Below are 24,728 nucleotides of genomic sequence, written 5' to 3'. Positions count from 1 at the left end.
AAATCCCCAGCCCCCTAAATTATTGAGTATATGGTAATTTGTTACAGCAAAAATGAGAAAGTAATATATTGTCATATCTCTGGCACCTAGAATTTTGCCTAGCAAAATATTTTTGTGTGAACAAATTTTTTGTGTGTGAAAAAGTACTGTTTTCACTATCTTAGATCTCCTATGGAGATTATTGAAGTTTCTAGTCTCTGTTCTCAATATTGTCATTGAAAATAAATGATAGATTCTTTCTTTAAAAAGTGACATTGCTTTTGTTTTAGGCAGAAGATGTGTGTGTGTGTGTGTGAGAGAGAGAGAAGGAGGGAGGGAAGGAGGGAGGGAGGGAAGGAGAAATATATCTGAGAATGTCAGCAGCAGAAGGGACAAAACGACATTCAGTTGAATTTCTTGATCTGATGTTTGTATTTTTCTGACACTCTCTCTGACAAGTGAGCATCCCAAGTCTATTGTAGAGTAGTCAATAGTGGGAAACTATTTTGGCCAGAAGCTTTAAGACCACTTTTGGATAGACTTTTCTGCCTTATTTGTCTGCTTTATTCTCCACTCACAGAATTAAACCACAGCTAAAAATATTAGTTGTAGACAAAAACTGACTTATTCTAACCAGTTATCAAAGATATATCTGAAGTTCAAACCACTGATTATCCTTACAAGTGAAATGCCTTTTACATTCACATTTGTCAGAAGAAGTCTTCGTGCCATCCCACTGGAAGCCATCCGGTATGCTTGCAGTGGCTAAAACTCAAGAAATGATTTGTATTTAGGTGATAGATGTGTGTATCGCTCTCTCACTGCCTCTGAGGAGGCATTCAGGATAGTAATTTTCAGGGAAGAATGGCACTAGCTTAACCTTAGGTTTATCCTGCTGTCCAAATACTGTCAAATTATTAATGCTTTTTGTGCATGGGTGGCTCGGGTGATGCAGTTCAGCTGAATTCAGTTCCACAGACATTGTGCCCTGTGTCTTGTGCTCTGTGCTAAGCCCCTGAGAAAAAAGTTGACCCTCAAAGGGCATCATAATGTCCTGGGAAGTACAGACAGGCTCTGTACGTCATAGGGGAGATAAGTACTCTATTGATGGCACAAAGTCGGGCAGGAGAGAAGTGACACAGTGATGATTCCAACGTGCCAGCCCCAGTGAGGGGTGCTTGAGAAGGGTAGAAAGAGGAGAGGAGGAAGGAATATATATATATTGGTACTGGGAATCGAACTCAGGACCTTGCACTTGCCAAGCAGGCACTTATGCCACTGAGCTATATTCCCGGTGGGAAATAAATATAATGTATGACTTTTCCTTAGTATATATTTGCTCGAGATGTATAATAAATATGTTCATAGTGAGAAAGGTACATTTACATGTTGCATCTTATCCTGTTTATTTCCCTTTCCCTTCCCTTCCACCCATTTCCCCATCTCTCTGTTTCCTATTATCTATCTTTATTTATTTTGTTTTTTGTTTAATGTAAGAGAAACTATATGATGTTTAACCTTTGCCTCTGGTGTTTTTTACTTAGCATTGTGGTCTCAAGGTACATCCACTTTCCTATAAATGACTCAAATTTATCCTTTAGAGGACTGGGAATGTACCTCAGTGGCACAGAGCCTTCCTGGCAAGCGCGAGGTCATGAGTTTGATTCCTGGTAGTGGAAAAAAAAAAAAAAAATTATCCTTTAGGCTGAGTAGTACTCCACTGTGTATACATGCCACATGTCCTTTACCTATTCGCCCATTCATATGCATATAGGCCAATTCCAAGATTTAGCTATGGTGCGTTGTGCTGCTATAAACATAGGTATGAGCGTATCACTGTCATATGATGTCTATAATTTGCAGATATCCAGAAAAGATAGAGCTGGGTCACTACCTTGGTTATAGAGAATTTGATTTCCATCTGTGAAAATAGTGGTAAAATGTGCATGTAAGTGGTTGACATTTTCAAAGATTTTCAAGGTCCTGCCAAGGACCAGACATGGTGCTGGCTCCAGAGGATCCCATGGTGGGAAGAGCAGGCCAGCTACAGTCTGCTGGAGAAAATACACAGTACACAAGCAGCAAATGGGTAAATGCAAACTCTGATCCGTCACAACAGATAACACCCGGATGCCATGCTAGCCTAGGGCCTGCTTCAGTAGCATAGCATAGCATTCCTTTTCTGAAAATGTAACAACGAAGTAAAATGTAGAGATGGACTCAGCTATGGTAACATAGCAAGAAAAGCTCACTGTAGGCAGAGCAGGAGTACTGAGAAAAGAAAAGCTTGCCCTTTGAGCAGGAACTGTTTATGTGGGCGTGAGGATGGTCGGTGGTGGGCATCTGCACCTTGACCTAGGTGAGTGCGGTGCTTGCCGGAGGTCCGGCGCGTCCTCCTTGACCGTGAGAAGGGATTCCCGATGAGTCCTCGGCGTCATGCGCACCGTGCACCGCTTTCATTCCGTGGGGCTGCAGACAGCAACAAGGGCCGAGAGTTGCTTTTCCCGTCCCCACCACTCAGAGCACGGGTGGGAGGTGGGTCGCATGGTCTCAGTATGACTATTGACTAGCATGAAAAATCATTCATGGTCACGTGTTCTTTCATCTGTGATAGCGGGAGGTTTTCTTCCGGACATTTCCCGTGTAATTTGGCTTTTCTTTGTGAGGTGAAGTTGCGTGATTGACAGTCATGTAATGGCTTGTATTGAGTGCGTGGAGTTCCGTGGGTGCTGTATACCCTGACAAGTCCTTCTCCTTCAGATATTTTAGGTTAATGCCCTGACACTGTCTGGCATATCCCAGCGTTGGGAAATTTAGGGGTATTCTGCATAGCTCCTCAAAGACCAGGACGACTTTCCAAGATAAATGTAATTGGTTAGATAAGAAAACAAAATTATGAAAAAATATAGAAGGTCAGAAGTCTCTGCAAGACAACAATAGATTAAGTTCCCAAACAGCTGGAGGCGGTGGAGTGCGCCCCAGGAGAGCGGCGTCTCGGCTGGCGTGCTCCCGGCTGTGTCCGCACGCTGGAGCGGTGGCCGGTGCGAGTGAGGGGCGGGGGAGTACCTGCACTTTGCTGAAGGGGAGCGGAGGTGCGGTTTGCACGTATTTGAAAATAAGCTTGGGCGGGGCTGGGGATTTAGCTGGGGCTGGGGATTTAGCTCAGCGGCAAAGCGCCTGCCTGGCAAGCGCAAGGTCGTGAGTTCGGTTCCCGGTACCAGAGAAAAACCAAAAAAAAAAAAAAAAAAAAAAAGAAAGAAAATAAGAAAATAAGGTTGGGCTAAGAGCAGTGGATTGGGGCTGGGGGTGTCGTTCAGTGGTGGAGCACTTGCCTAGCATGTACAAGACTCTAGGTTCTGTTCTCAGTTTATAAAATAATAATAGTTGACTTTGAGTTTGTTTTCATTACATTTAAACAAATGGTGATTTACTAAGACTGCACAGAAGGCAACCTGAAAGTTTTCATCTTCCTAAAAAATGGCAAAGAGGACTGTGGAAAACAGTGCCTTTGAACCCAAAGTTCAGTACATGGAATATTTTGACAGTGTTACGTAACCATCAACACTATTTTCAGAACCTTATCATCATCCAGACGGATACTTTGTACCCATTAAGCGATAACTCTCCACTATCCTCCTCCCGCTTCAGGCAGCCCCTGGAAACCTCTGCCCTAATCGCCATCTCCGTGAACTTAACCTGTGCTAGGTGCCTCATGTACAGAGATCATACAGCACTTGTTCTTTTATATCTGGTTTATTTCACTTAGCATAACGTTTTTAAGGTTTATCCATGCTGTTGTATGTACCATAATTCCACTCTTTATGGCTGGATAATATCCATTATATAAGTTTATGCACATTTTCTTTATACATTTATCTGTGGATACTTGGGTTGCTTTTATCTGGGCTATTGTGAGTTAAGGCTGGCTTGAATATTGGTGTACAAATATCTGTTTCAGTCTTTGCCCCCACCTCTTTTGGCGGAATTACTAGATCACATGGTAATTTTTTAATTAATTAAGTTTATTGGCACATTTTAGGAATACATAAGGATCACATTCATCATAGCAAATTTGTTCCAGCAGATGATATATCTTGGTTCTTCTCACCTTCTTTCAACCCTCCCTTCAACCCCTCTCCCCCTCCCTATTTGCAGTAGATTTGTTTCTACTTTTTTCCTTCTTTCCTCCTTTTTTTCTTTATCTTTCCTTCCTTTTGATTAATTTTTTTGAGGAACTACTAAGCTGTTTTCCAGGGCTCCTGTAGCACTTTTTACACTTCCACCAACATGCACTGCATTGAGAGTTTCAGTTTCACCACATTTTCACCAAAACTGGTTATTATCTACTTTGTGGATAAGAGTTATTTTGATGGATGTGAGTGTTTGTTTTTAAATTAAGAATTAAACTATGTCTAACAATCTCTTCAGTGGTAGAACACGTGACTCCTCAGGTAGATCTATGCAAAGTATATTTCAATGAAAAGGAAAATTGTAGATTTTCTCAGTTCACTGCTAGTTGTGTTCACTTATATTTTTAGTTTCCATAACTTACTATAGTTGAAAATAAATAAGTGCAAGTGTGGAATTTTTAGATGCAGAATATTTAAAACTTTTACATACATATCATTTTAAAGTTTGGAAAACATGAGTCTTCCTATCTTTTCTATGACATTAAAGACAACAGAAACCACTGTTAGAACCATGCCAGTCAGGGGTGAAGAGATCTGTGGATTCTTCTTGAACCCTTCCTTAACATCACCAGAATGTTCACCAGCAACTGTGAAAAAGAAAACAGAAGACATGAGCGACCTGCCCTCTGAGAGTCCAAGAAGTGTCCCACTCGCTGTGACAGACGCCTTGGAGCATATTATGGAACAGCTGCATGTTTTGACACAGGTGGGTTGGCACCTTTGCCTGGGGATAAGACATACAAAACAGTCCTGGTTTAGCAGGTTGCAAAGCGAACGGATGCGGGGAGTTTTTCTTTGCCAGCTGGCAGTCCTAGAACAAGGCGTGCTGGGCTGAGCTGCTCTAAGCTAGATCCTGTGGAGAGCCTCAGAGACCACGCATGTGCATGCATGTGTGGGTTGCATGCTCACACATGTGCACACATACTGTTCCGACTCCAGCCCCTGGGGCCCAGAGAGGCAATGTGGGCCATGAAGAACAGTAGTGGAACTTAATGCTATAAATACAGTACTTAGTTCCAGGCGGTGATGTTTTGCTATTAGAATTTGTGATGTAGTATGTTCAGATTAGGCCACGCATAAAGAAATATTTGGAGCCATAAGAAAAGTGTATTAAAGGTAAACACTTCGGGTTAGTGTGAGATATTGGCAGTGTTAAGTTTGTTAAGTTTTTCACTATTCCAAAAAGATTCTGATGGATCAGTATATAATTTCTCTCATTCCAAAGCTTCTTATGTTGGTACAGTTTTTTCCTGGGGTGATGGTTTTGTGTTCTACTTTTAGACACTTAACCAATCCTTTGAAACCAATTTACTTTGCAGAGAAAGAATGTAGAGCATCTCAAATAATGTACCGAAAGCTTCTGACTCTTGGTCAGGAGATACAGATGTGATATAAGGAAAGCTGTATGTTAAAATGGATACAAAACAGCTTTCTCTTCCAGCTCAGCTGGCTCCGTGTCCTTTGGAGTCTTCTGTTGATCCACTTTGTAACATTTGGCAGAGCAGACATTTTCAAAGTTGTACATAAGAGAGACTCCTGTGTAAACTAGAGAGATGGCAGTTACTCGTCCGGAAGAGGTATTTGCCACTCAGTCCTCAACGCTGGCTATGCATGGTATGATTAGGGCTGCTGAAAAGCATGTCTCTGCCAGGTCTCACCTCAGAGGGCGATTTCCATTGGTGTGAGGTAAGCCTCTGGCGTCAGTCATTGAATCGTGCTGTGTGACTCTGTTTCACATCCACTGTCGTGGACCACTAATTAAATGACTCTTTTTGTCCTATACATATCATCTTAAGATTTTTAAAGTCAAGAGATCCGTTTATGGTTTTGGTCTGACAGACGATAAAGAAGACCCATGTGAGAATTTAGAGTTGTTGTATGATTTGCTCAGAGAGAAACCTTTACAAAGTCACCCATTTTCACTTTGTGTTTTGTGCTAGAGGAGACCTTAGGGGCCGCTGCCCTCTCAGCTCATACCCAGTTTAGTTTGAGCTGGCTTTTTCCCACGTGGCCACAACACCCTTATCTCCTTCACACGTCCGCACCCGTCCGCGCCCGTCCGTACTGGGCTCGCTCCCAAATGACTTGCCATTCCCTTCTCCCCAGTTTCATGACCCATCCCTCCTTTTACCTGACCTGAGGTTAAATGATTCATTTTAAGCTTCATTACGTTTCCGTGGTTTTTCATTTTTAATTTCGAAGGACTGGATTATCTTACATATGAAGGGGTTCGAGCAGGCCCAACACACTTGCCAGAAAGGAGCAGTGGATCTGTGGGCGAGTAGCGAATAACATAAATATGTTCTGATTCATTTTCATTACCGATGACTTAACGCCATGTAAATTGCAGGATGTTTATGACTATTGATGCTCAATTGTAAGTAGAAATAAATTTCAATGAAATTGTATTTTAGATGATAGATAAGTGGAGTTAACCAGAGTTAACAATGTATCATCAGCTTTAGTGTGTAGAACTGGAATAATATATATAATATACCTGGCAAATTGCTAAGCACATAGTAGATCCTTAAGAAATGGTAGCAAGTATTATCTGCATCACTATTATTTTTAATTAGTCATGATATAGTCTATGCAATATAAAAGCAAAAGCTTTCAAATAATGGTAAACTGCTTCCTGATACACTCGTTACCTTCAGAATATGGAGGGGAAATCATTTCATTGTCTTGAAACTTGTTGACTAATATAATTAAACACTTATCTGGGCTTTCCTATGTGAACTCTGACACTTGGTAACCAAGGAATACGTAAGAGAACTGTCTCTTATTTGTCAATTCTATTAATAAATTTTTAATGATAGACTCATATTGTCATTTATATTCCCCAATAATTAATAGACATAGGCACTGAGTCATTAACATACTAAAAGGAAAATGACCAAACATTATTAACATTCCCGGAAATGAAAAACAGACTATCACCTAGAACAGTGGTGGCGAACCTATGGCACGTGTGCCACGGCGGGCTGTTTGTGTCATTGAAAGCTCTAGAAGGTTCAGCATCACTGACCTATAGTCTTACCGAGGAATCTAAGCTGACCAAGCCTTTGGACCCAGCTGCCACTTTACAAAATGTACAGAGAATGGCTGAATTCCACTATTAGTATGCTATCCCCAAAGTCCAGACCAGTAGAAACTTTACAGGGCAGATGGCCGGAGTCTTCAACAGACAGGCAGTCAGGAAAAGAAAGACAAGGCTGGGAGTGTAGCTCAGGGGTGCAGCACCTGTGTAGCATGCACAAGGCTCTGGTTGCAATCCAGCACCACAACCAAAAAAACAAAAAGAAAAAGAAGAAAGGAAAGAAGGTGAAGGCAAAAAACAAAAGGGAGGGAAGGAGGGAAATATTAAAAAACAGATTTAAAAATATATCAGGTCTTGAAAATGGAAGAGAAATTATCGTGTCTAGCAGTGTGGATGTGAGAAGTAAAACCATACGGAAATGCTAGAAAGTCCTAAAAGTCAGGGTGGAGGTGAGGCAGGGAGGGTGACTGTAGGAGACACATGGAAGGACTCTGGCGCATCTCGCAAGGTTGTAGTTACTGGGTGTTACCTTTGTTATCTAGAATGTCGCCCCAAATCACATCATGTGTGTGGGTTTTTTTGGTACCAGGAATCGAACTCATGACCTCAGGCTTGCCAGGCAAGCACTTATGCCACTGAGCTATATCCCCAACCCTGCAAATCTCATTGTGTTGAAGCCTTGATTGCCCGCTGATGGGCTGGCATAACTGGTCGTGAGGGTTCTGACTTAATTAGTGGGCTCACTGTTGACGGATGAGGTCATAGTTGGATGGCGTTGTTGAGAGGGGATGGAAACAGGAGAAAGGAGTGACTCTGGCTTTCTCACCGGGCTGCTCAAGGGGAGCAGCTTTCCTCTGCCCCTGCCTTGCGGGGAGCTGTACTGCCCGGCCTCGGGCCTAAACGCGCTGAGTCAGCTGACTGTGGCTTGACACCTCGGTGACTGTGAGCCTAAAGTAATCTTTCCTCCTTCAGGTTGGTTGTTTTCAGGTGTTTTGTCACAGTGATGCAAAGTTGACATTGGGTGATAGTTGTATGTGTTTTTCTTAAGAGAATTCATTAAGTAACGCATGTATTTTGTGTGGCTTCCTGAATAATGTATGCTTCACTTTATAATAAGATTTTTTTAAAAAAATAATAAAAAGATATAAAAGACAGAAGGCAATGCAGTCAATATAAAAAATGGATTTCCCAAATTTGATGTGCATGTGTGTGTATATACTCTCAGTGAGCCCATGCAGTCATACACAAGCAGAGCTAGAAGCCACGCTCCACCGAGTCCTGCATCCCAGCACCAGCGTAAGTGCTGCACGTGCATTGCGTGGTTCAGTCTCCCTGAGATCCTCTTGAGCTGCTGTTACCGTCTTCTGGGTGAGGGAGCTAATGACAATCAGTTATCCGTCCGGCTGCGGTGGCTCAGGTACTGCTGCTCCGTGGATTGGATTGTGACAGAATGACCAGCGGTGGCGTTTCAGTAGCACCCGGCCCAGGCCTGTAGAATCTTGCACACTCTGCCACTCTGCACATCACCTGTGGCGCTGCTCAGAAAGCCGTGTGTGGTCTCTTCCCTGGCCTGAGGGCCTCAGATCAGGCCCAAGAACCGTCTTTCTGCGGAGGCCTGATCTCTTCTTTCTTTTTCCTCCTGTGTGTCAATTTTTTTGTTTTCCTCAATGTGCTCGATGGTGCTTTGTCCTGTGGTAGAGCCCAGCAAAAAAAGCAAGTTTGGGGGTTTTGTTTCTGAGCCTACTCTTTGGCAGGAGGTTGCCGTCCCAGTTCTAGAAGGGTCACCTGTGCAGAGAGCTTTACGTCCGCCCCCCACCCCCGGGTTCCCGGGCATTGATTCTTTTGTCCTCCTTTGTGCAGACTGTTTCCATTTTGGAGCAGCGACTGACTTTAACAGAGGATAAGCTGAAAGACTGCCTTGAAAACCAGCGAAAGCTTTTCAGTGCCATCCAGCAGAGGAGCTGAACGGGGAGGTGTGAGCAGAGGCCCAGCAAGTGAGCACAGAAACGCGTCCTCAGGAAGGGAGCGCAGGCCGCTCCCTCCCGCCACCTGCACCCCGCCCTGACATTCCTCCCTGGGCAAGCATCAGATCCAGAGGCCGAAGAGCCACACTTAAGGACAATTTCAACACGTGAATCAATGTCAGTGACTCATTTAAATCCCCAGTTATGACAGCAGTAATAAACTGATAAGCATTCAAGTGTCTCTGCATTTCCCCCCATATTATTTTAAATGTCAGTTTTCTTTAGAGTCCAAACCCTGCCAGGAAAGTAACCAAATCTCTGTATTTCCTTGTCTAATCATTGAGATGTACATGCTCAGGCAATTTCTTAATTAGTGCATTTCTTTAGTGAACACGCTTTTGGAGTGAAATGATTCACTTGGTTCTAAAACAGCACCCTAAATGTAGAGAATGAGTTATTGATCTAACTCGTATTTCTTTCAGCTCAAAAAAAAAAGAAAAAGTATCCTCTTACTAATGCTTAGCAAAGATGATCTAATAAAAATTTCCAGGACACAGGATTTCCACAGCAGAAATACACTTATTTTAATTAGCAACAAACACATACAGGGCATAGGGCAATGTGCTTTTATTCAGTTTATGTCCGCATTGTTCATCCAGTGGCCAGCCGGAGGGAAAATGAAGTCAGAAGCACATGTAGCCCATGTGTCTTTGCATCACAGATGCATGCACAGAACGATTTGGGTCATCCTGAACCGATGGTCACAGCCCGAAAAGATTATGGTAGTGTGATTTCAGATTATGTGAGTGTGATATACACGTGTGTATATTTTTAAATATAACTGTTGCACTATTCTGGCTTTGTGAATACATGCACTTCAGAAATATTGTTGTGTGGGTTGATTTTGGCCACTGAATAACCAGTGCTTTAAAAAAAAACCCAAACATATTTGCATCATCATATTTGCATCATTTTTAATGAATTATGATTTGAAACAAAATGAAAATGAGGCAGGCCTTCTAAAAGATCTTAGTTACAAATTAAGGCTTTTGTTTTATCTTAAACAAAATTGAGATAAAAGTCTAAAAAGCAGGGAAATTAATTGTTGCTTGCTTTTCCATTGAACTGTATCAAGAATGAAGGTGAGAGAAGCTAGATTTGAATGCTCTATTTTAGAAAACAAAAAAAAGGAGAGTCCTTTTTATGTGGGATTCAGTATTTAGAAACTTTTCCCAAAGCAATTTCAATTGTACCTATGAGTTGCTTTTTTTATCATCATACTGTATATTGTAAGTACATTTTATATCATATTAAATGTGATCTTCTAAGTCTTTTCAAGAGTTTGCAAAGACTAAGTGACATTATATTTTTAAAACTTCATCAAGAAGAAATGTCATGCCAACTTTTGTTTACTCTTTTTTATATTTCCAACAATAAAGACATTTTTCCTTTAAAAACAAAAGTAATTCCTTTTCTTTTAAGTGTTTAAAACTTGGAAACACTGAACTGCTTACCAGCTGGCTCGCTCAGTCTCGGGGTGCTTAACAATCTCCGGGCCTTATCTGCAGCGTGTGACTCACCGCGCAGGGCGGGTGCCGGTGAGTCACATTTCTCATAGGCTCATAGGTGGTGTTGATGCTCCTGGCCCGAGGCCCACACTTTAGCTTCAGCCACTTCTTACAACGTGATGTTGCCACACACCTCCACAGCCCTCACAGGACTGTACGAGCGATGTAAGGTAGTGGTGATACAAACACAAGGGTTATTTTATAATTTTCCTTTTTCTTTTTACTTTTGAGCAGTCTCGTTGGTTTCATCAGATCCCAGCCCCTCTTGAATATCCAACTTCCTGATCTCCTGATTGATGTCTTAAACAGGCTTCTGCAACCACAGCTCGAGTCAGTTCTGCTGCTCCCCACCCCCTGCAACCACCAGCGCCTCCAGCAGCTCCTCCCTTAGTCTCCTTCATCTCTTCCCTTCCGTTTTCTCAAGCTGAATGCTTGGCGTGATCTTGTTTTTGTTTTTATTTTGAGCCAGGGTCTCACTGTGTAGTTCAGACTGGCTTTGAACTCACTATGTAGCCCAGGCTGGCCTGCAGCTCACAGTGATCCCCTGCCTCAGCCTCCCAAGTGCTGGGGTTACAGGCGTGTGCCACCACGCCCTGCACTTGGCGTGATCTCCACTCCCCTTTCACACCCACAGGTCATTCCTTCAGCAAATCATTCCAGGATAGAAGAAACCCTGCGTCACTTTTCACCACTCCCGCCCCAGCATGGCCCAGGCCACCGCCACCTCTTGCCCGTGCTCCCCAGCTGGTCTTCCTCGGCCAGCCTGGCACGGCAGCTGGACTGTGCCTGAGGAGCAAGGCTCAAGCGTGTGGTTCTGCGGCTGGAACCCTCCAGGCCTCTCACCTCCCTCCGAGCAAAAGCTCGAATCTTAACTACGTGCTGTGTCTCCCCACCCCAACACCCCTCTTAGACATTCCCAGGGGTCACCCTCACGCACTGCCCTCCAGCCTTAGGGGCCTCCCATCTCCCTCTGCGTGGAGCTCTGCCCTCAGACACCCTCAAAACCCGCAGCAATCCCTGTACATATTGGTGAGGTACAGAGCGACAATTCAGTACGTGCGTATGGTGTGTCATGCTCACATCGGGGGAGTTAGCGTTTCCCTCACCCTATGATTTTTTTGAGCAGACAGCAGTTTGAGAATCGGGCAGTGCAAAACTGCTAGCCCTCTGCTTCACCACGGAGCACAAGGGAAACTTTTATAAGGTGTGTGAGGAAGCAAGACAGAAAATATCTGATAGTTAAAGTACAACAGTAGCCATAAAGTGCTTAGAACCTGAAAGAGTAGCAAAACCCCAAAAATAAAGAAATTGCTCAAAGGAAGGAACAACTAGGATGAGGGAAAGGAGAGAGAGAGAGAGGAGAAAGGAGAGAGAGAGAGAGAGAGACAGAGAGAGAGAGAGAAAGGAAAAAAAAGAAAAGAAAAAAACTATGGCAATAGCTGGGATACACGTACTGCTGATGTCTGTTGGTTTATTGAAAGGAACAGTTAATGCTTAAATTTTTTTTATACATTTTGACCAATTTTGTATGCTTTTATCTGGTGATCTGAGCAACTTATGTGAGGACAACAATATGCAATATAACAACCATTGGTGAATTCCTACCATCCTGTCTAGTGAAACTCTGTATTGTCTTCCTATATTCTTTTAGATTATTATTTTCTTATTCCCTTTAATGGTTTGACCAATCTTCCATTCTTACATCTGATAATCTGAGCAACTTTGTTGATGATACCAATATGTAATATAACAACCACTGTTAATCCCTATCATTTGGTTTGAAGCCCCGTGTCATTTTTAATGTTCTTGCTTTCTTTTGTTTTTTGGGTTTTTTTTTTTTTCTGGTACCGGGAATCAAACTCAGGACCTTGAACTTGCCAGGCAGGCACTTGTGCCACTGAGCTATATCCCCAGCCCTGCTTTGTTTTGTTTGTGTATGGCTATTGTTCTTTTTATTATTATTATTATTATTTTTAAAATAAAAGAAAGTGCTGAGTTAAGGGTCAGGCATTGGTTTCTGATTGGTTAAGGTTAACCCTGGTCTTCCGGGGATGCGAGCCTTTACTCTGAGTTGGGTTTCCTTTCTGTGTTATCTCCAGCAAATCTCAGGGTGCTTGAGCTGACTCAATCTAAATAAATTATCTTGCTAAGGCAGTTTACATCTCATTTATAGATTATTTCTTCTTTGAATCTTGAAGACTAATTTTTTTTTTTTTCAAATAGTGCAGAACTAGTTTAGAAATCTCAGGGAACTTGGTAAGATATGTAAAAAATAATCTTTGGTGAAATTTATTTGGTAAACATTGTTTTGGGGGCATACCTAAAAACTATGGTGTAGAAGAAGGTGAATATGATACTCTTCTGTTCTGATCATACATGGTTGTTTATATGATAGTATCTCTGGCTTTTTACAAAGGTATTGGGGTTTTATAATGAACTTGAGGTACTTATTGTCTGCAGAGATTAAGCAAGTCAGCTGCTTATGAGACGGACCCAAATTCAGTGGAGTTGTTTTGCTTTGCTCATAGACTTTTAGAGACTGAAACTTTCTTTTTTGTTTTTGTTTTTGTTTTTTGTTTTTCTTCCGGTACCAGGAATCAAACTCATGACCTTGCCCTTGCCAGGCAGGCGCTGTGCCGCTGAGCTAAATCCCCAGCCCCCCTTAGCTCATAGACTTTTCATTTTAATTTTCAGTTTTCTCCTGATATTTACAAATCAGAGATTTTCTATTAAAATTTAGATCCCTGGCTTGTCTTGGACATCAGCTCTGCAAATATCAGTGCTGCCTTCTTCCTGATGGGAACAGTCTAGAGCTAGTGGAGCTGCAGAGGCAGGTTGGGGGTCTCTTTGCAGGGCAAACATACCCCTCTCCCTGCTGCCTGCAGCCCTCCACGCACGATATTGTCATCTGACCCTTTAGCTGTCTGAGTTTTGTTTGGTGTTGTTCTAAGCCTGTCACCATCTGTCCCCGATCTGTACCTTCCTGAGTTTATTTCCCACTGCAAGCTTCCTTCTCCACGTTCTGCAGCCCTGTGACTGTGCGTGTTCCCCTTGGCTCTGCTGAATTTTTCATCATCTACACCGAGCGTGCTCGCCTGGTCACCTTACCTACTCTTTTCTGCGTGGAAGACCCCTGCTCTTCGAAAGGTCGCTTGCGTGTCATTGCATACTCTGGTTTTGCTTCCGTAGCATTCTGGGTGTGACCCTGCTGGAACACAGGTAGCCATGCAGTAGCAGTCCACTTCCTCCGCTCTGAGATGACCTTGTCCTAAGGCAGGCACTGTGGTCTTCAGATTACCCACCTCACACCTTGGTTTAAGGGATGAGCTTGACAAAGTGTTGAATGAAGGAGCATTTTGCATTTATTCAAATGTTTTTGAAACACTGCTCTTCACTTCGAACCAAAAGAAGCCAAAACTAAGATAAATGGACTGGAAGAAATAGCAGAGGTAAAAATGTAGAAAATGATATTTGGGGCTGGCTAGGCTTTACTTTGACCTGCTGTTTGACATACTGCTTCGGACTTACCTGCTGTCTGCAAGGCAGAAAGACCATTAGCACAGTTTTTTGTCCAGGTCATTCTATACTAATGGGGCCTGCTAAAGAGAGAGTCACAAAGCTTAGTTTCTTTATCTATAAAAGGTGAAATAATCACGTGTTGTTTGTGAAATGATCAGCACAGTAGGTTTTGCAGAGGAAGTCATCAATAAATGGTAGCCAATACTGCTATTAATCATATTTTCTCACCAGGTACGATGGCACACAGCTGTAGTCCCAGCACTCAGGAGGCTGAGGCAGGAGGATCACCAAGAGTTTAAGGGCAGCCTGGCTACATAGTGAGTTCAGAGCTGGCCTGCACTATAGAGCAAGAGTCTGTCTTAAAAAATAAATACAGGGGCTGGGGATTTAGCTCAGCGGCAAAAGCGCCTGCCTGGCAAGCGCAAGGTCGTGAGTTCGGTTCCTGGTACCAGAGAAAAACCAAAAACCGAAAAAAAATAAATAAATAAATAAATAATAAATACATAAATAAATAAATAGGACTAGACTGTCAAGCAAGTGTCATTAAGAAAGACTTGACTGGAACTCATACCCTCCTGGCCTTTTGACCATTTGGAGAACAGTAAGCAAAGGCACTAGGCAAAGTATTATTTAAAAACAAGACAGTTCAGATCCTCGCTTAACATTTCATGTGCAGAACATGCTTGGAGGCTCTTATTCCCAGGATGAATTCTATGCCTCTAAGAGGATTGGAAGATAAACCATCTGTCTCTGGACAGAAATATTTAGCTGCTAAGAGAAAAAAAAAAGATTCTAATACTTGGAGGATATGGACAAACAATGGTGATTACTCAGTGATCAAATTTAATAATAAAACCAGATAAGTCTATAGCAGATTTTTCAGTGAAATTTTTCCAAATATACTGTATGCTTCATTTTCTGTACTGCCATAGACATCGTTAGCGAATCACGAGGTTTTAGACTTCATGCATCAGAGGATTTATGACTGTACATTGACACTAGGAGCACAGTGTAATTGCCAGGCTGTCCTCTCTAAGCTTAAACTGTGACTTAGCCAGGTAACACAATTGCAGCCCAGGCTACAAGGAAAATAGGTCAATGGTTTGCCAAGAGGGAGAGGTTAATGGAGGGAGGCAGGGAGTGTATGCACACAACCACTTTTTTTGTTATAAACTGCATAAGTTGTATTTACTTTTAGGTCAGATTTCACTGCATGTTCCTATAAAGGCTGCCAAAGGCGTGGTGGTGCACACCTGTAATCTCAGCACTCGGGAGGCTGAGGCAGGAGGATTACGATGAGTTCAAGGCCCGCCTGGGCTACGTAGAGTACAAGTCCAGCCTGAACTACACAGCCAGCCCCTGTCTCAGAAAAAATAAATAAATAAATTTAAAAATAAAGAAATAAAGACTTATTTGAGATTCTTTTCATAATAATAGAGATTTTATAATGAAGGCAATAGGAGAAATAACTTGATCATTTAAAACTTTCAAATTTTTAAAGCAATATATTGAATAGAAAAAAGGCCAGAAGTGTTATGTAAGTGAAAATACTTATTTCAAAAATAAAATTAACTGATACACATGATGCCAAATTATACAAAATTAGATAGCCTTAATATTTATGCAGGCAACTACATGGCAATGTGAGCTCTTTTATGCCCAAGAGTATCTTAACCAAAGACTGACTATATTCTGGGTTACAAGATAGAAAGTTTCAGTCAAAACTCCATATGCGTTACATGTAAATAACAGAATTAAGAAATAGCAAAATAAAATGTTTAACACCAAAAAAATGCAAAAAAGGTGAATAATATTTAAACCAGAAAGGAAAACAGTAAATACTGTTTAATCCAGGAAGGAATTCCAAAATGTCGTTGAGAATTTTTAAGTGAAAGTACATATGGAATATGTTCAGTTAGATGGGATACAGCCAAAGCAACCAAAGTATGAAGCAAGCACCTCCCTAAAAATGTAGTGTTCATAATAAGTGAGAGAGAAATATAACAAAGCTAATCTAGACAATACAGAAAAGTATTGGCTCTTTGAAAAAGTTAATGCTAACCATTAAAAGAAAAAAATTCTTTCACTTCAAAAGTAATTTAAAACATAGCTTAGAAATTGGTTATTTGGGTTATCTCTGAAGATTTAAAAAATATAAAGCCACAAGTCAGAAGGTAAAAATTTGAGAAACAAATCTAATGAAATGTGATTTATGGTGTTATTTCAAGAATTTTTAGAGTGATTGCTAAAGAGTACCTTTTATCTCGTCTTCTGTTAACCAGAAATGCCTACATGAAGCTACCGTTAGTGTAGCTGCCCTGACACAGATTCTTGCCCTTGACTGTCACACTTAAAACCCTTCTGCAGGTTCCTGGTTTGCAATGAATACTGGGATCAGGACGCCTTTGTACAGCAGCGCTTTGAGCATCTTGGAAACCCAGCCCCCCTCTGTGAATGGGACACTCTGCTCTCACCTCCATCTTTGTACAGTAGCGTCTCAGATCTATGGCTGAGGGAATGAACGAGCTGTCTCCTTGCTCTCTTCCCTCCAAAACAAGGCAGGGTGAGAGAGACATCCATGGAGCTTTAAATTATTTCCAAACAATTACCGCGTTAGCAAAATAACACATGTAAAATGTTCTGAAAAAGAAAGTAGGTTTCACTTTGGGATGAGACGTGAGTGCCTTACTTCAGCCACTACTGTTTGTCAGAGACACCCCCACCCCCTTGGCCGGGGAAAAAGGATAACAGAAGGTGAGACGCCTCGGTGGGGCGGGGATTTCTGGTGCTGGGTGCCCGACACACAGGGAGCCTCGGCACTGGCGGCTGGGGAAAGAGACTTCTTGTGGAGATGGCTTCAGGATACTTTTGCAGCTCTTAATTCTAATGAAACACTATCCCTACCTCAGGTGGTTTCCTCTGCTTAATCCCCTGAGGAAATCCCTTTGCTTTGCAGAGATAAAAAGTTAGCAGAACAAAGAGAAAGTCAGAGAAGTGCCCCGGCCTTTTGCTATAGAATTTCACTGAAGCCCTTCCAAGCCCCAGGATAGAGCCCCGGGGCTGTACTGTTTATTCCTACACCTGGATAGAATATCAAGGTCTGGAGATGAATCATTAAAAACCTGGTGTTCTCACAGGAGCTGTTGCTACCTCAGAACCCTAATCACAACTGTGGCAAAGGCAAAAATCACACAAAAAGTTCAAAGTTCTCAAATCCCCTTTCTGCGCTGCTTGCAGCAAGACAGGACCAGAGTCTCATCTCCTATCTGGTGATGTTGATCATTCTTTGTCTGAAGAGGAGAGATTAAAGGCAAGGGAGGAAGAGAATGAACTGCTTCAGGTGGCGCTTCTCACTCACGGGAACACCTGTCTAAGACTTTCATCACCACTGTTTTTATTTTCAGCTTAAACTGGGAGATTAAGACAAAAGACACAGGATTTGATAGGGATCCAGATGTGATCAGGAAAAACACATATAAAAGGATTTGAGGCCCAAGAGGGTCCTGACAAAGTTGTTTCCAATACAGTGCATTCTCCTTCCAGAGAGCACATCAAAGCTCAGCTCAGTCCCAAGGGCATTTTGGAACCACGGAGGGGAGTAATTATACTGTCAATGTACAAACTAGAGATGATAACATCCTAGACCGTCTTTACTCACCCTTAAAAGTGGGCACTGGGTGTTTTAGACTCATTGTAATAGTTCTGTTGCTATAGAGCAAAATGTGTCTTAAGCAGCTTCTTAACTTCCGTCCTTAGATCCTTCACCCGTCCTGGGTGAAGCTGGCCACTGCTTTAGCTGTGCTTACAAACTGACACTCCACGTTTTGGGTTTGCCTTCTGCAGTGTTTCTTTTTGTTTTGGTTTTCATATTAGGTGCTAATATAATTTCATGTGAAAATCTGAATTTCTGGCTTCTGTTGAAAAATAGAGCTGACATTATGTGTCAGATTTTATATGTTATTACACACAGGGCTCCCATTGCAGCTGGTGACAATTTCCAGTCCACTCGGCCAGCTTGCCCCTGTGGCAGTCTGTATCTGAACAGCAGGACCTGTGTCTCAAAGGCGCAGCTGTCATCATCTTGCAGACTTGAAATTGGTAGAACCTAGGAGAATCACCTCTTTATTCTGAGGAACTGGAAATAGTGACAGATTATTGCTAGAGAACGAGCCATGGGCACTGTCTGTCCACTCTTCAGCCAGCTCTCCCTCTCTCTTTCTCTCTCTCTCTCTCTCTCTCTCTCTCTCTCTCTCTCTCTCTGCTGTTTTATGCTGCCTCCTGTAGTTTATTTCAAAATGTAAGTATATTCAAGAACCATACAGCCTTAATTAATCCTACATTGAATGAAAAAGATAAACAAAAACTCACCTTCTACGTGCAATACGATTAGAACGGTGTTAAGGCACCAAGTAAAGTCTTTGGGTGGTGGCATGAAGAAGTCTTTTCCTTCCATTTCCAAGTGTTTTTAAGTAATCATGCATTAACTTTTGTAATAAAATAAAACTTCCTTTTTAAAAATTCCGAACACACTGAAACAGAGAGTTTGCCAAAGGAAGTAGGACAATCCCACTTCCCTCTGCCAGCTACTCACTTTCCTGCCTCCCTTCCAGCTCCGGTTGGCTGTCTGCCTCCGACCTGACTCGGGAGCCATAAGGGGAAGTTTTCTGGGGCTCAAGGAGATGTTCAGGACTCTCAGTCTTAAACATGGGCATGCGAAAATGCCAAGCAGAATTCTCAAGGCAGAGTTACAGATTCTAACCTTGCGTGAAAAACAAAACAAAATGTGGAACTGACGCCATTTTTAGCTACCTCATTAAACATTATTCCTATGGTTTAAGCAACTACTAGGTTTTCTGTTACTCGAAGCCAAAAAAAATGGATACACATAAGAACATTTACATTTTCTTTGAGGTCATAAATTTAAACACATTATCTGAAGTTGAGAACTTTATTTTAATTTCTCTTCCTTCTACTACCTCAGTACTTCTACTTACGTTATCCAGTGAAGGAGCTATTGGGTAGGCCAATAGAAGATCACATTTTTTTGTGTGTTTTTTTTTTAAAAAAAATCCTTCTTTGTAGTCCAAGCTGGCCTTGAGCTTACTATTTTCCTGCCTCAGCCTCCTGAATGCTGGAATTACACATGTGCAACACCATGCCTAGTTCATTTTCGTAAATTTGGGTCTAACAATCATTGGAGCTCATGGAGCTGATATGGTAAGAAAACTTTTACTCTGGTCATTCACAAAGCGGAAAGGTATGGTTTGATTTCGTGAAAGTATTCTTCTCGAGAAGGCAGAATGTGCTGCAGAGTTCACGTTGACATGATCTTCTTCACTGGGATTGCTGGGGATGGAGAGGTGAGACTGAAATTTAGAGCTGGAGGGTGGGAGAGGACAGGGGAAAGAGAAGGTAAAGTCATGGGACGCCACCTCCTAATGCTGGTCTAAATGGAGGGGATGCTCAGCCGGAAGAAGTCCTCGTATTGTTGGGAACTATGACAACTGTTAGGTTCTTATGGGTTCAAGGATTCAGAGCTCACTAGATTTATCCTGAGTACAGCAGGACATTTTAGAAGGGTACATGTGAAATCAAGGAAGGGAAGATCTCCATTGTGGCAACCCAAGAAAAGTGATAGAACTTGTTGAACAAGTGATGAAGTGGGGTCCAGGCGGGCCTACCTGGAGCTGAGATCTAGGGCAGGAAGTTATTCAAAATCATTGCAGACTAGCACAATTACAGGAGATCTGGTTACTATCCCAGACCCTCAACAGCAGGCCTCCTGGTGATCCAACATGAACATGACTGGGCTCTTTTTGTTTTATCGCTCCTTTGCTAACGTCACTCCCTAACTGGTCTCTCCCTATTTTTCCAGACCAAATTCTTGGAGAGAAAAAAGTCTCATTGATAAGTTTAGTTACCATCCTCCCTAAGAAGGCAAACTCTTGTGTTGGATTACCCATTGGCCCCAGTCCACAGATTAGGCAGGATGAGCGCCTGAAATGTGGCTACCCCCAAGTTTGTAGCATTACTCGGCTGAGCGCAGGCCCACGTGTGTGACTACAAGATTCCTTTGTAGGAAATGACTGGCCTAGGTATTTGAAAGACAGAAACTCTGAACATTATTGCAGAAGATGGGAGGAGGGTAGAGATTATAGAAAGGCAGACTTCAACCAGTCGTAAAGAGGACTTTCAAACAATTAGTACTCTCTGCAAGCAAAATGGGCCTCCCTGAGAGGTAAAGGGTAGCTTGTTGCTGGAGGGACTTGGGGAGGCTGGATTCCCTACCAGCTGGCAGGGAGATGGGTGTCTTAGGACAGAGCATTTATGATCACCTTCTATCCTGACACTACACTCCTGTGCTGAACTCGTAATGCAGAAGGAATTCTAGGACCAGAGGAGACCCATAGGCATAAGATGCCTTGGAGGAATTCTGAGTCTCAAGAAACTTTCAGATATGTCAGGTTCTGATTCTTCTTCATGGCAGACGTTTCAGCAGAGATAGGCTTTATGGGGTCACAGTATCTCAAAGTGCCCCCCCAATTCAAACCCAGTTGACCTCTGGAGTCAATTTAAAGCAGTAGCAATTCTCAATTTTTGTCACTGTTTTGAAGTGAGGTGCTGAAGAAGTCATATAAAAAGCGAGCTGCATGCGGTAGCACACCCCATAACCCCAGCATACTGGAAGGCTGAGGCGGGAGGACTGAAAATTCAAGCCCAGACTGGGCAAATTAACAATTTAGTGAGGTCTTATCTCACAAGAAACAATAAAAAGCAAGTTGGGGATGTAGCTCAGTATGAGAGCTTTGGGTTCTATCCTCAGTAATGTCAAAAAGAAAGAAAGAAAGAAAGAAAGAAAGAAAGAAAGAAAGAAAGAAAGAAAGAAAGAAAGAAAGAAAGAAAGAAAAAGGAAAAAGGAAAGAAAAAGAAAGAAGGAGAGAAGGAGGGAGGAATGTGTGTGATAACACTCTTTCTCACGTAGTAATTTATCAAATAACCTCGTCAGTAACCGAATAGGTGTCTGGTGACTTCGAGAAAGGCAATAGGTGAGGGCTGTCGTGAATAATTATTCTCACTAATTTTCAGTCTGGTCTTGGATATTTTCCTTGGAGTAGTGCTCTGAGGAAGGGCAGGAAAGGGGAAAACGTCAGCGAGACGGAAGGAGAAAGATGAGACATAACTGGACACCCGCTCTGGGACCGGAGCCTGGCACCTCTCGAGGCTTCCTACAGTGAGCAGCCTGGGCTTTTTTAGGTGGCGATGAGTAATGGCCCGCCTTCGGGGCCAGCGGTAGCCGTATGAAAGCACAACTTACGACACTAGCATTAACTATTTCACAGGGAAAAAACGCAAACATTTGACGTACATTAATTTCTGTTTATTGTTTCCATTAGATCAACCTGAAGCTCCGGTATTCACCGAGAGCTGTAATTTTCCAGGTCACAGCCTGACTGACCCCTGCACAGTTACTTATAAAGACTTTCACTCCCCGGTGCTACTTAGAAATTATGCCAAGTGTCATAATGGTGCATTGTTCAGGTCTGAGCACTTTGTGATGACCTGTCTTGAGAAGGGTTTTACCTCAATATTATGAGGCAAACATTTGAGATTAAAGCTTAAAGAAAATAACCTTTGGAATTCAAGCTGCAGGGAGGGTGCTTGTGAGTAGCAATCTTTATTCATTTCAGAAGTGTCCTGAATGTAGGTCAACAGTTACCAATGTGTTCCAAAACCAGGGCTTACAGGAAATATGGGTGGAACCAAAGAAAAAAAGAAAAATCTAGTTGTGTGAAAGCATAGGAATAAAAAAGAAATGGAAAAGTCAGCTCAGTATACTGTGATTCTTTTTCTTTCCTTTTTAATTTTTTCCAGCACAGGAAATCGAACCCAAGGCTTCATACATTCTAGGCAAAGGTCCTACCACCAAGCTGCGCTCTCTGCCCAGCACCCTGCTGAACATATTTTTTCCTCAGTCTCCTGTCTGTGCCTTTGCCTGGAGCAGAGGGGCCTGTACTCAGGGCCTTGGTCCAGGACAGGTCCTCAGAGATAGAGAGCAGTACAATGCTGCTCTGGTTTCAGGTCTACCTGTGTAATCCCCAGGGGTGAACTGGACCCCCGAAGTCATCAGGATGAACCCGGATGGGCCCAAGCCAAGAGGACAGTGCTATTTCCCTTGAGCCACGGATTGGTTTAGGACTAGTCTGATCAGAATGCGTACAATACAAATACGTTCTTTCCCTGACTGTGAAGGGTGAAGCTTTAGGCCCAGCATCTTGAAATCTCACCAGGGAGGTCACTCTGCAGAGAAAGCTGACCACACAAGAAGGCAGAGCTGTCAGAAAAACAACTTGTGCCCAGGCCGTGACTGAGCCACACCAAGGCCCGACCGCCTTCAGCTGTTTCCCTTCACCATCCTAAGTGGTTCATGCGGCCTTCCGGGAGAAGGAACCCTGGAGAACACAAGGGTTACTAGGTGTCATGCACTGGCCGTTTAGTGAAGAAAGCAGTCCATGGGCACGATGTTTGCAAAGCATTGAATTAAGTAAAATGGAACAAGCTATGTGAGAGCCATTGATAAACGAATGCTCATAATAAGGTCCCTGAAAGGGGCTGCTATGGGAAACATTGCGCGGACTTACTCAGCCAGAGAAATCAGATGGTTTTTTTGTTTTTGTTTTCATTTGTTTTCTGGGAACTCATGAATACTTTGAGGAACAGTTTGTGAAGGCATGATGAAGCACTGTCAGGTGTTTACGCCTTAGAGTGTGAAGTCGTAAGACAGAAGATAGCAAAGCCTGAGTGCGGAACGTGAGACTGAAACAAGGGCAAGAAGCAGAATTTCCTCCTTTCTGTCCTACTCCAGAGCTCTGGAATTGGGAAGACGGGTTCAGAGCAAGTTTCCAGAGGCTCAGCCATAGTCTAGCTCAGCAGATCTGCAAGATCCCACAGATTGTATCCAGACATACCTAAGATACAGATAGTAATCTCCAGAGCCAGCTTATCCATAACAATGTGTATATATACAAACACACACACTATCTACAGGCACAGGCTTTGCAATTTGTCTTATGTATTATAAACATTCTCAGTTTAATAGTAAATGTAAGTAACCTAATGGCCCATCAAGATATGCTTAAGTCCTTTTTTTTTTTTACTTTTTATTTTGAAATAATTTCAAGTTTACAGAAAAGATGAGCCAGGCATGGTGACGCACACCCATAATCCCAGCACTCAGGAGGCTGAGGCAGGATGATCATTGCAAGTTCAAGGCCAGCCTGGGCTACAAAGTGAGCTCAAGGCCAACCTGAGCTATAAAGTGAGACCCTGTCTCAAAAAAAAAAAAAAAAGACAGAAAAGATTAAAAAAAATACAAAGACATGCTATAAACTTTTTACCCATTTTCCCCAACTGGTAATATTTTCACAGTTTTGCTCACTTGCTTTATCATCTGTTATCTATCTATCTATCTATGTGTCTATTTATCTTCCTGAAGCAGTTAAAGGCTGGAGATGATGCTGCAGTCTTCATAGAAATGTCCATGTGAATTATTTTAAAAGACAGCAGCATTCTCCCACGTAATCACAGTCCAGCAGCCAAAAGCAAGGAGTTGATATTTTCACAGTACCACCGTCAAATAGCACCATCTAATCCATTCATCCTATTCAAATTCACCTCCTGTCTCAATATTTACAGAAAATCTTTCTTTCTGTTTCTCAAGCCAATCCAAGGTGTTGGGTTACATTTATTTTTGCTGTCTCTTCAATCTGAAATGATTTGCCAAGCTTTCTTTGACTTTTATGACCTCAATATTTTGGAAGATTTCAGGCCATTATTTTGTAGCATATCTCTCAGTCTGCGCTTGTGTAGTGTTTCCATCTGACCCTTAAGTGCACTCGGCTAGGAATGTCACAGAAGTGGTGCCCTGCTCCTCTCATGTCGTGTTATATCAAAGGACACATGATGTCAGTTTGTCCCATTATTGATGATATTCACTTTGATCTCTGGTCAATCAGACAAGTGTACATAAAACAGTAAACTAAGCCAAACGTGGCAGCGCACGCCTGTAATCCCAGCACTCAGGAGACGGAGGCAGAAGGACTGTTTCAAATTCAGAACCAGCTTGGACTACAAAGTGAGCTCAAGGCCAGTCTGAACTACACAGCAAGACCCTGCCTCAAAAACAAAAAAAAAAACAAAAAATGAGTAAACTGGAGGTTAAATGCCACCATTCCGAGTGTAAGAGTTACTCTTGCTCCAGTCCTGTACACGAAAATGAAAAAAAAAAAAAAAAAAAACCAAAACACAGTGTAAAGAAGAACAACCCAAGAAAGTTTTTCTGGAGGCAGCCAGATTTTCTCAGTTTAATAATTTTCTTGATTATGATTGGGAAGAAAATATTTTTTTCTCTCTTCTAATAGAAAAAGATGTGTTAGGGTTGACACATCCAGGAAGTATCAAGTTTCCTGTT

General features: G+C 42.3%; 1 protein-coding gene across 1 annotated transcript in view; it reads left to right on the top strand.

Annotated features, from left to right (window-relative positions):
- Positions 1–10,635, top strand: part of Poc1b (POC1 centriolar protein B) — a 66,107-nt gene extending 55,472 nt beyond the window's left edge. Inside the window, exons 9-10 of the mRNA XM_005374437.2 lie at positions 4,657–4,875; positions 9,070–10,635. Coding sequence (XP_005374494.1) covers positions 4,657–4,875; positions 9,070–9,174 — 324 coding nt within the window. The 3' untranslated portion in view covers positions 9,175–10,635. The remainder of the gene's footprint in view (positions 1–4,656; positions 4,876–9,069) is intronic.
- The last annotated feature ends 14,093 nt before the right edge of the window (positions 10,636–24,728 follow it).

The sequence above is a fragment of the Chinchilla lanigera genome, unplaced genomic scaffold (genome assembly GCF_000276665.1).
Source record: "Chinchilla lanigera isolate Chin_1 unplaced genomic scaffold, ChiLan1.0 scaffold00004, whole genome shotgun sequence".
Taxonomy (NCBI): Eukaryota; Metazoa; Chordata; class Mammalia; order Rodentia; family Chinchillidae; genus Chinchilla; species Chinchilla lanigera.
The sequence above is the reverse complement of the archived record's forward strand: the minus strand, read 5'-3'. Positions and strand labels throughout refer to the sequence as shown.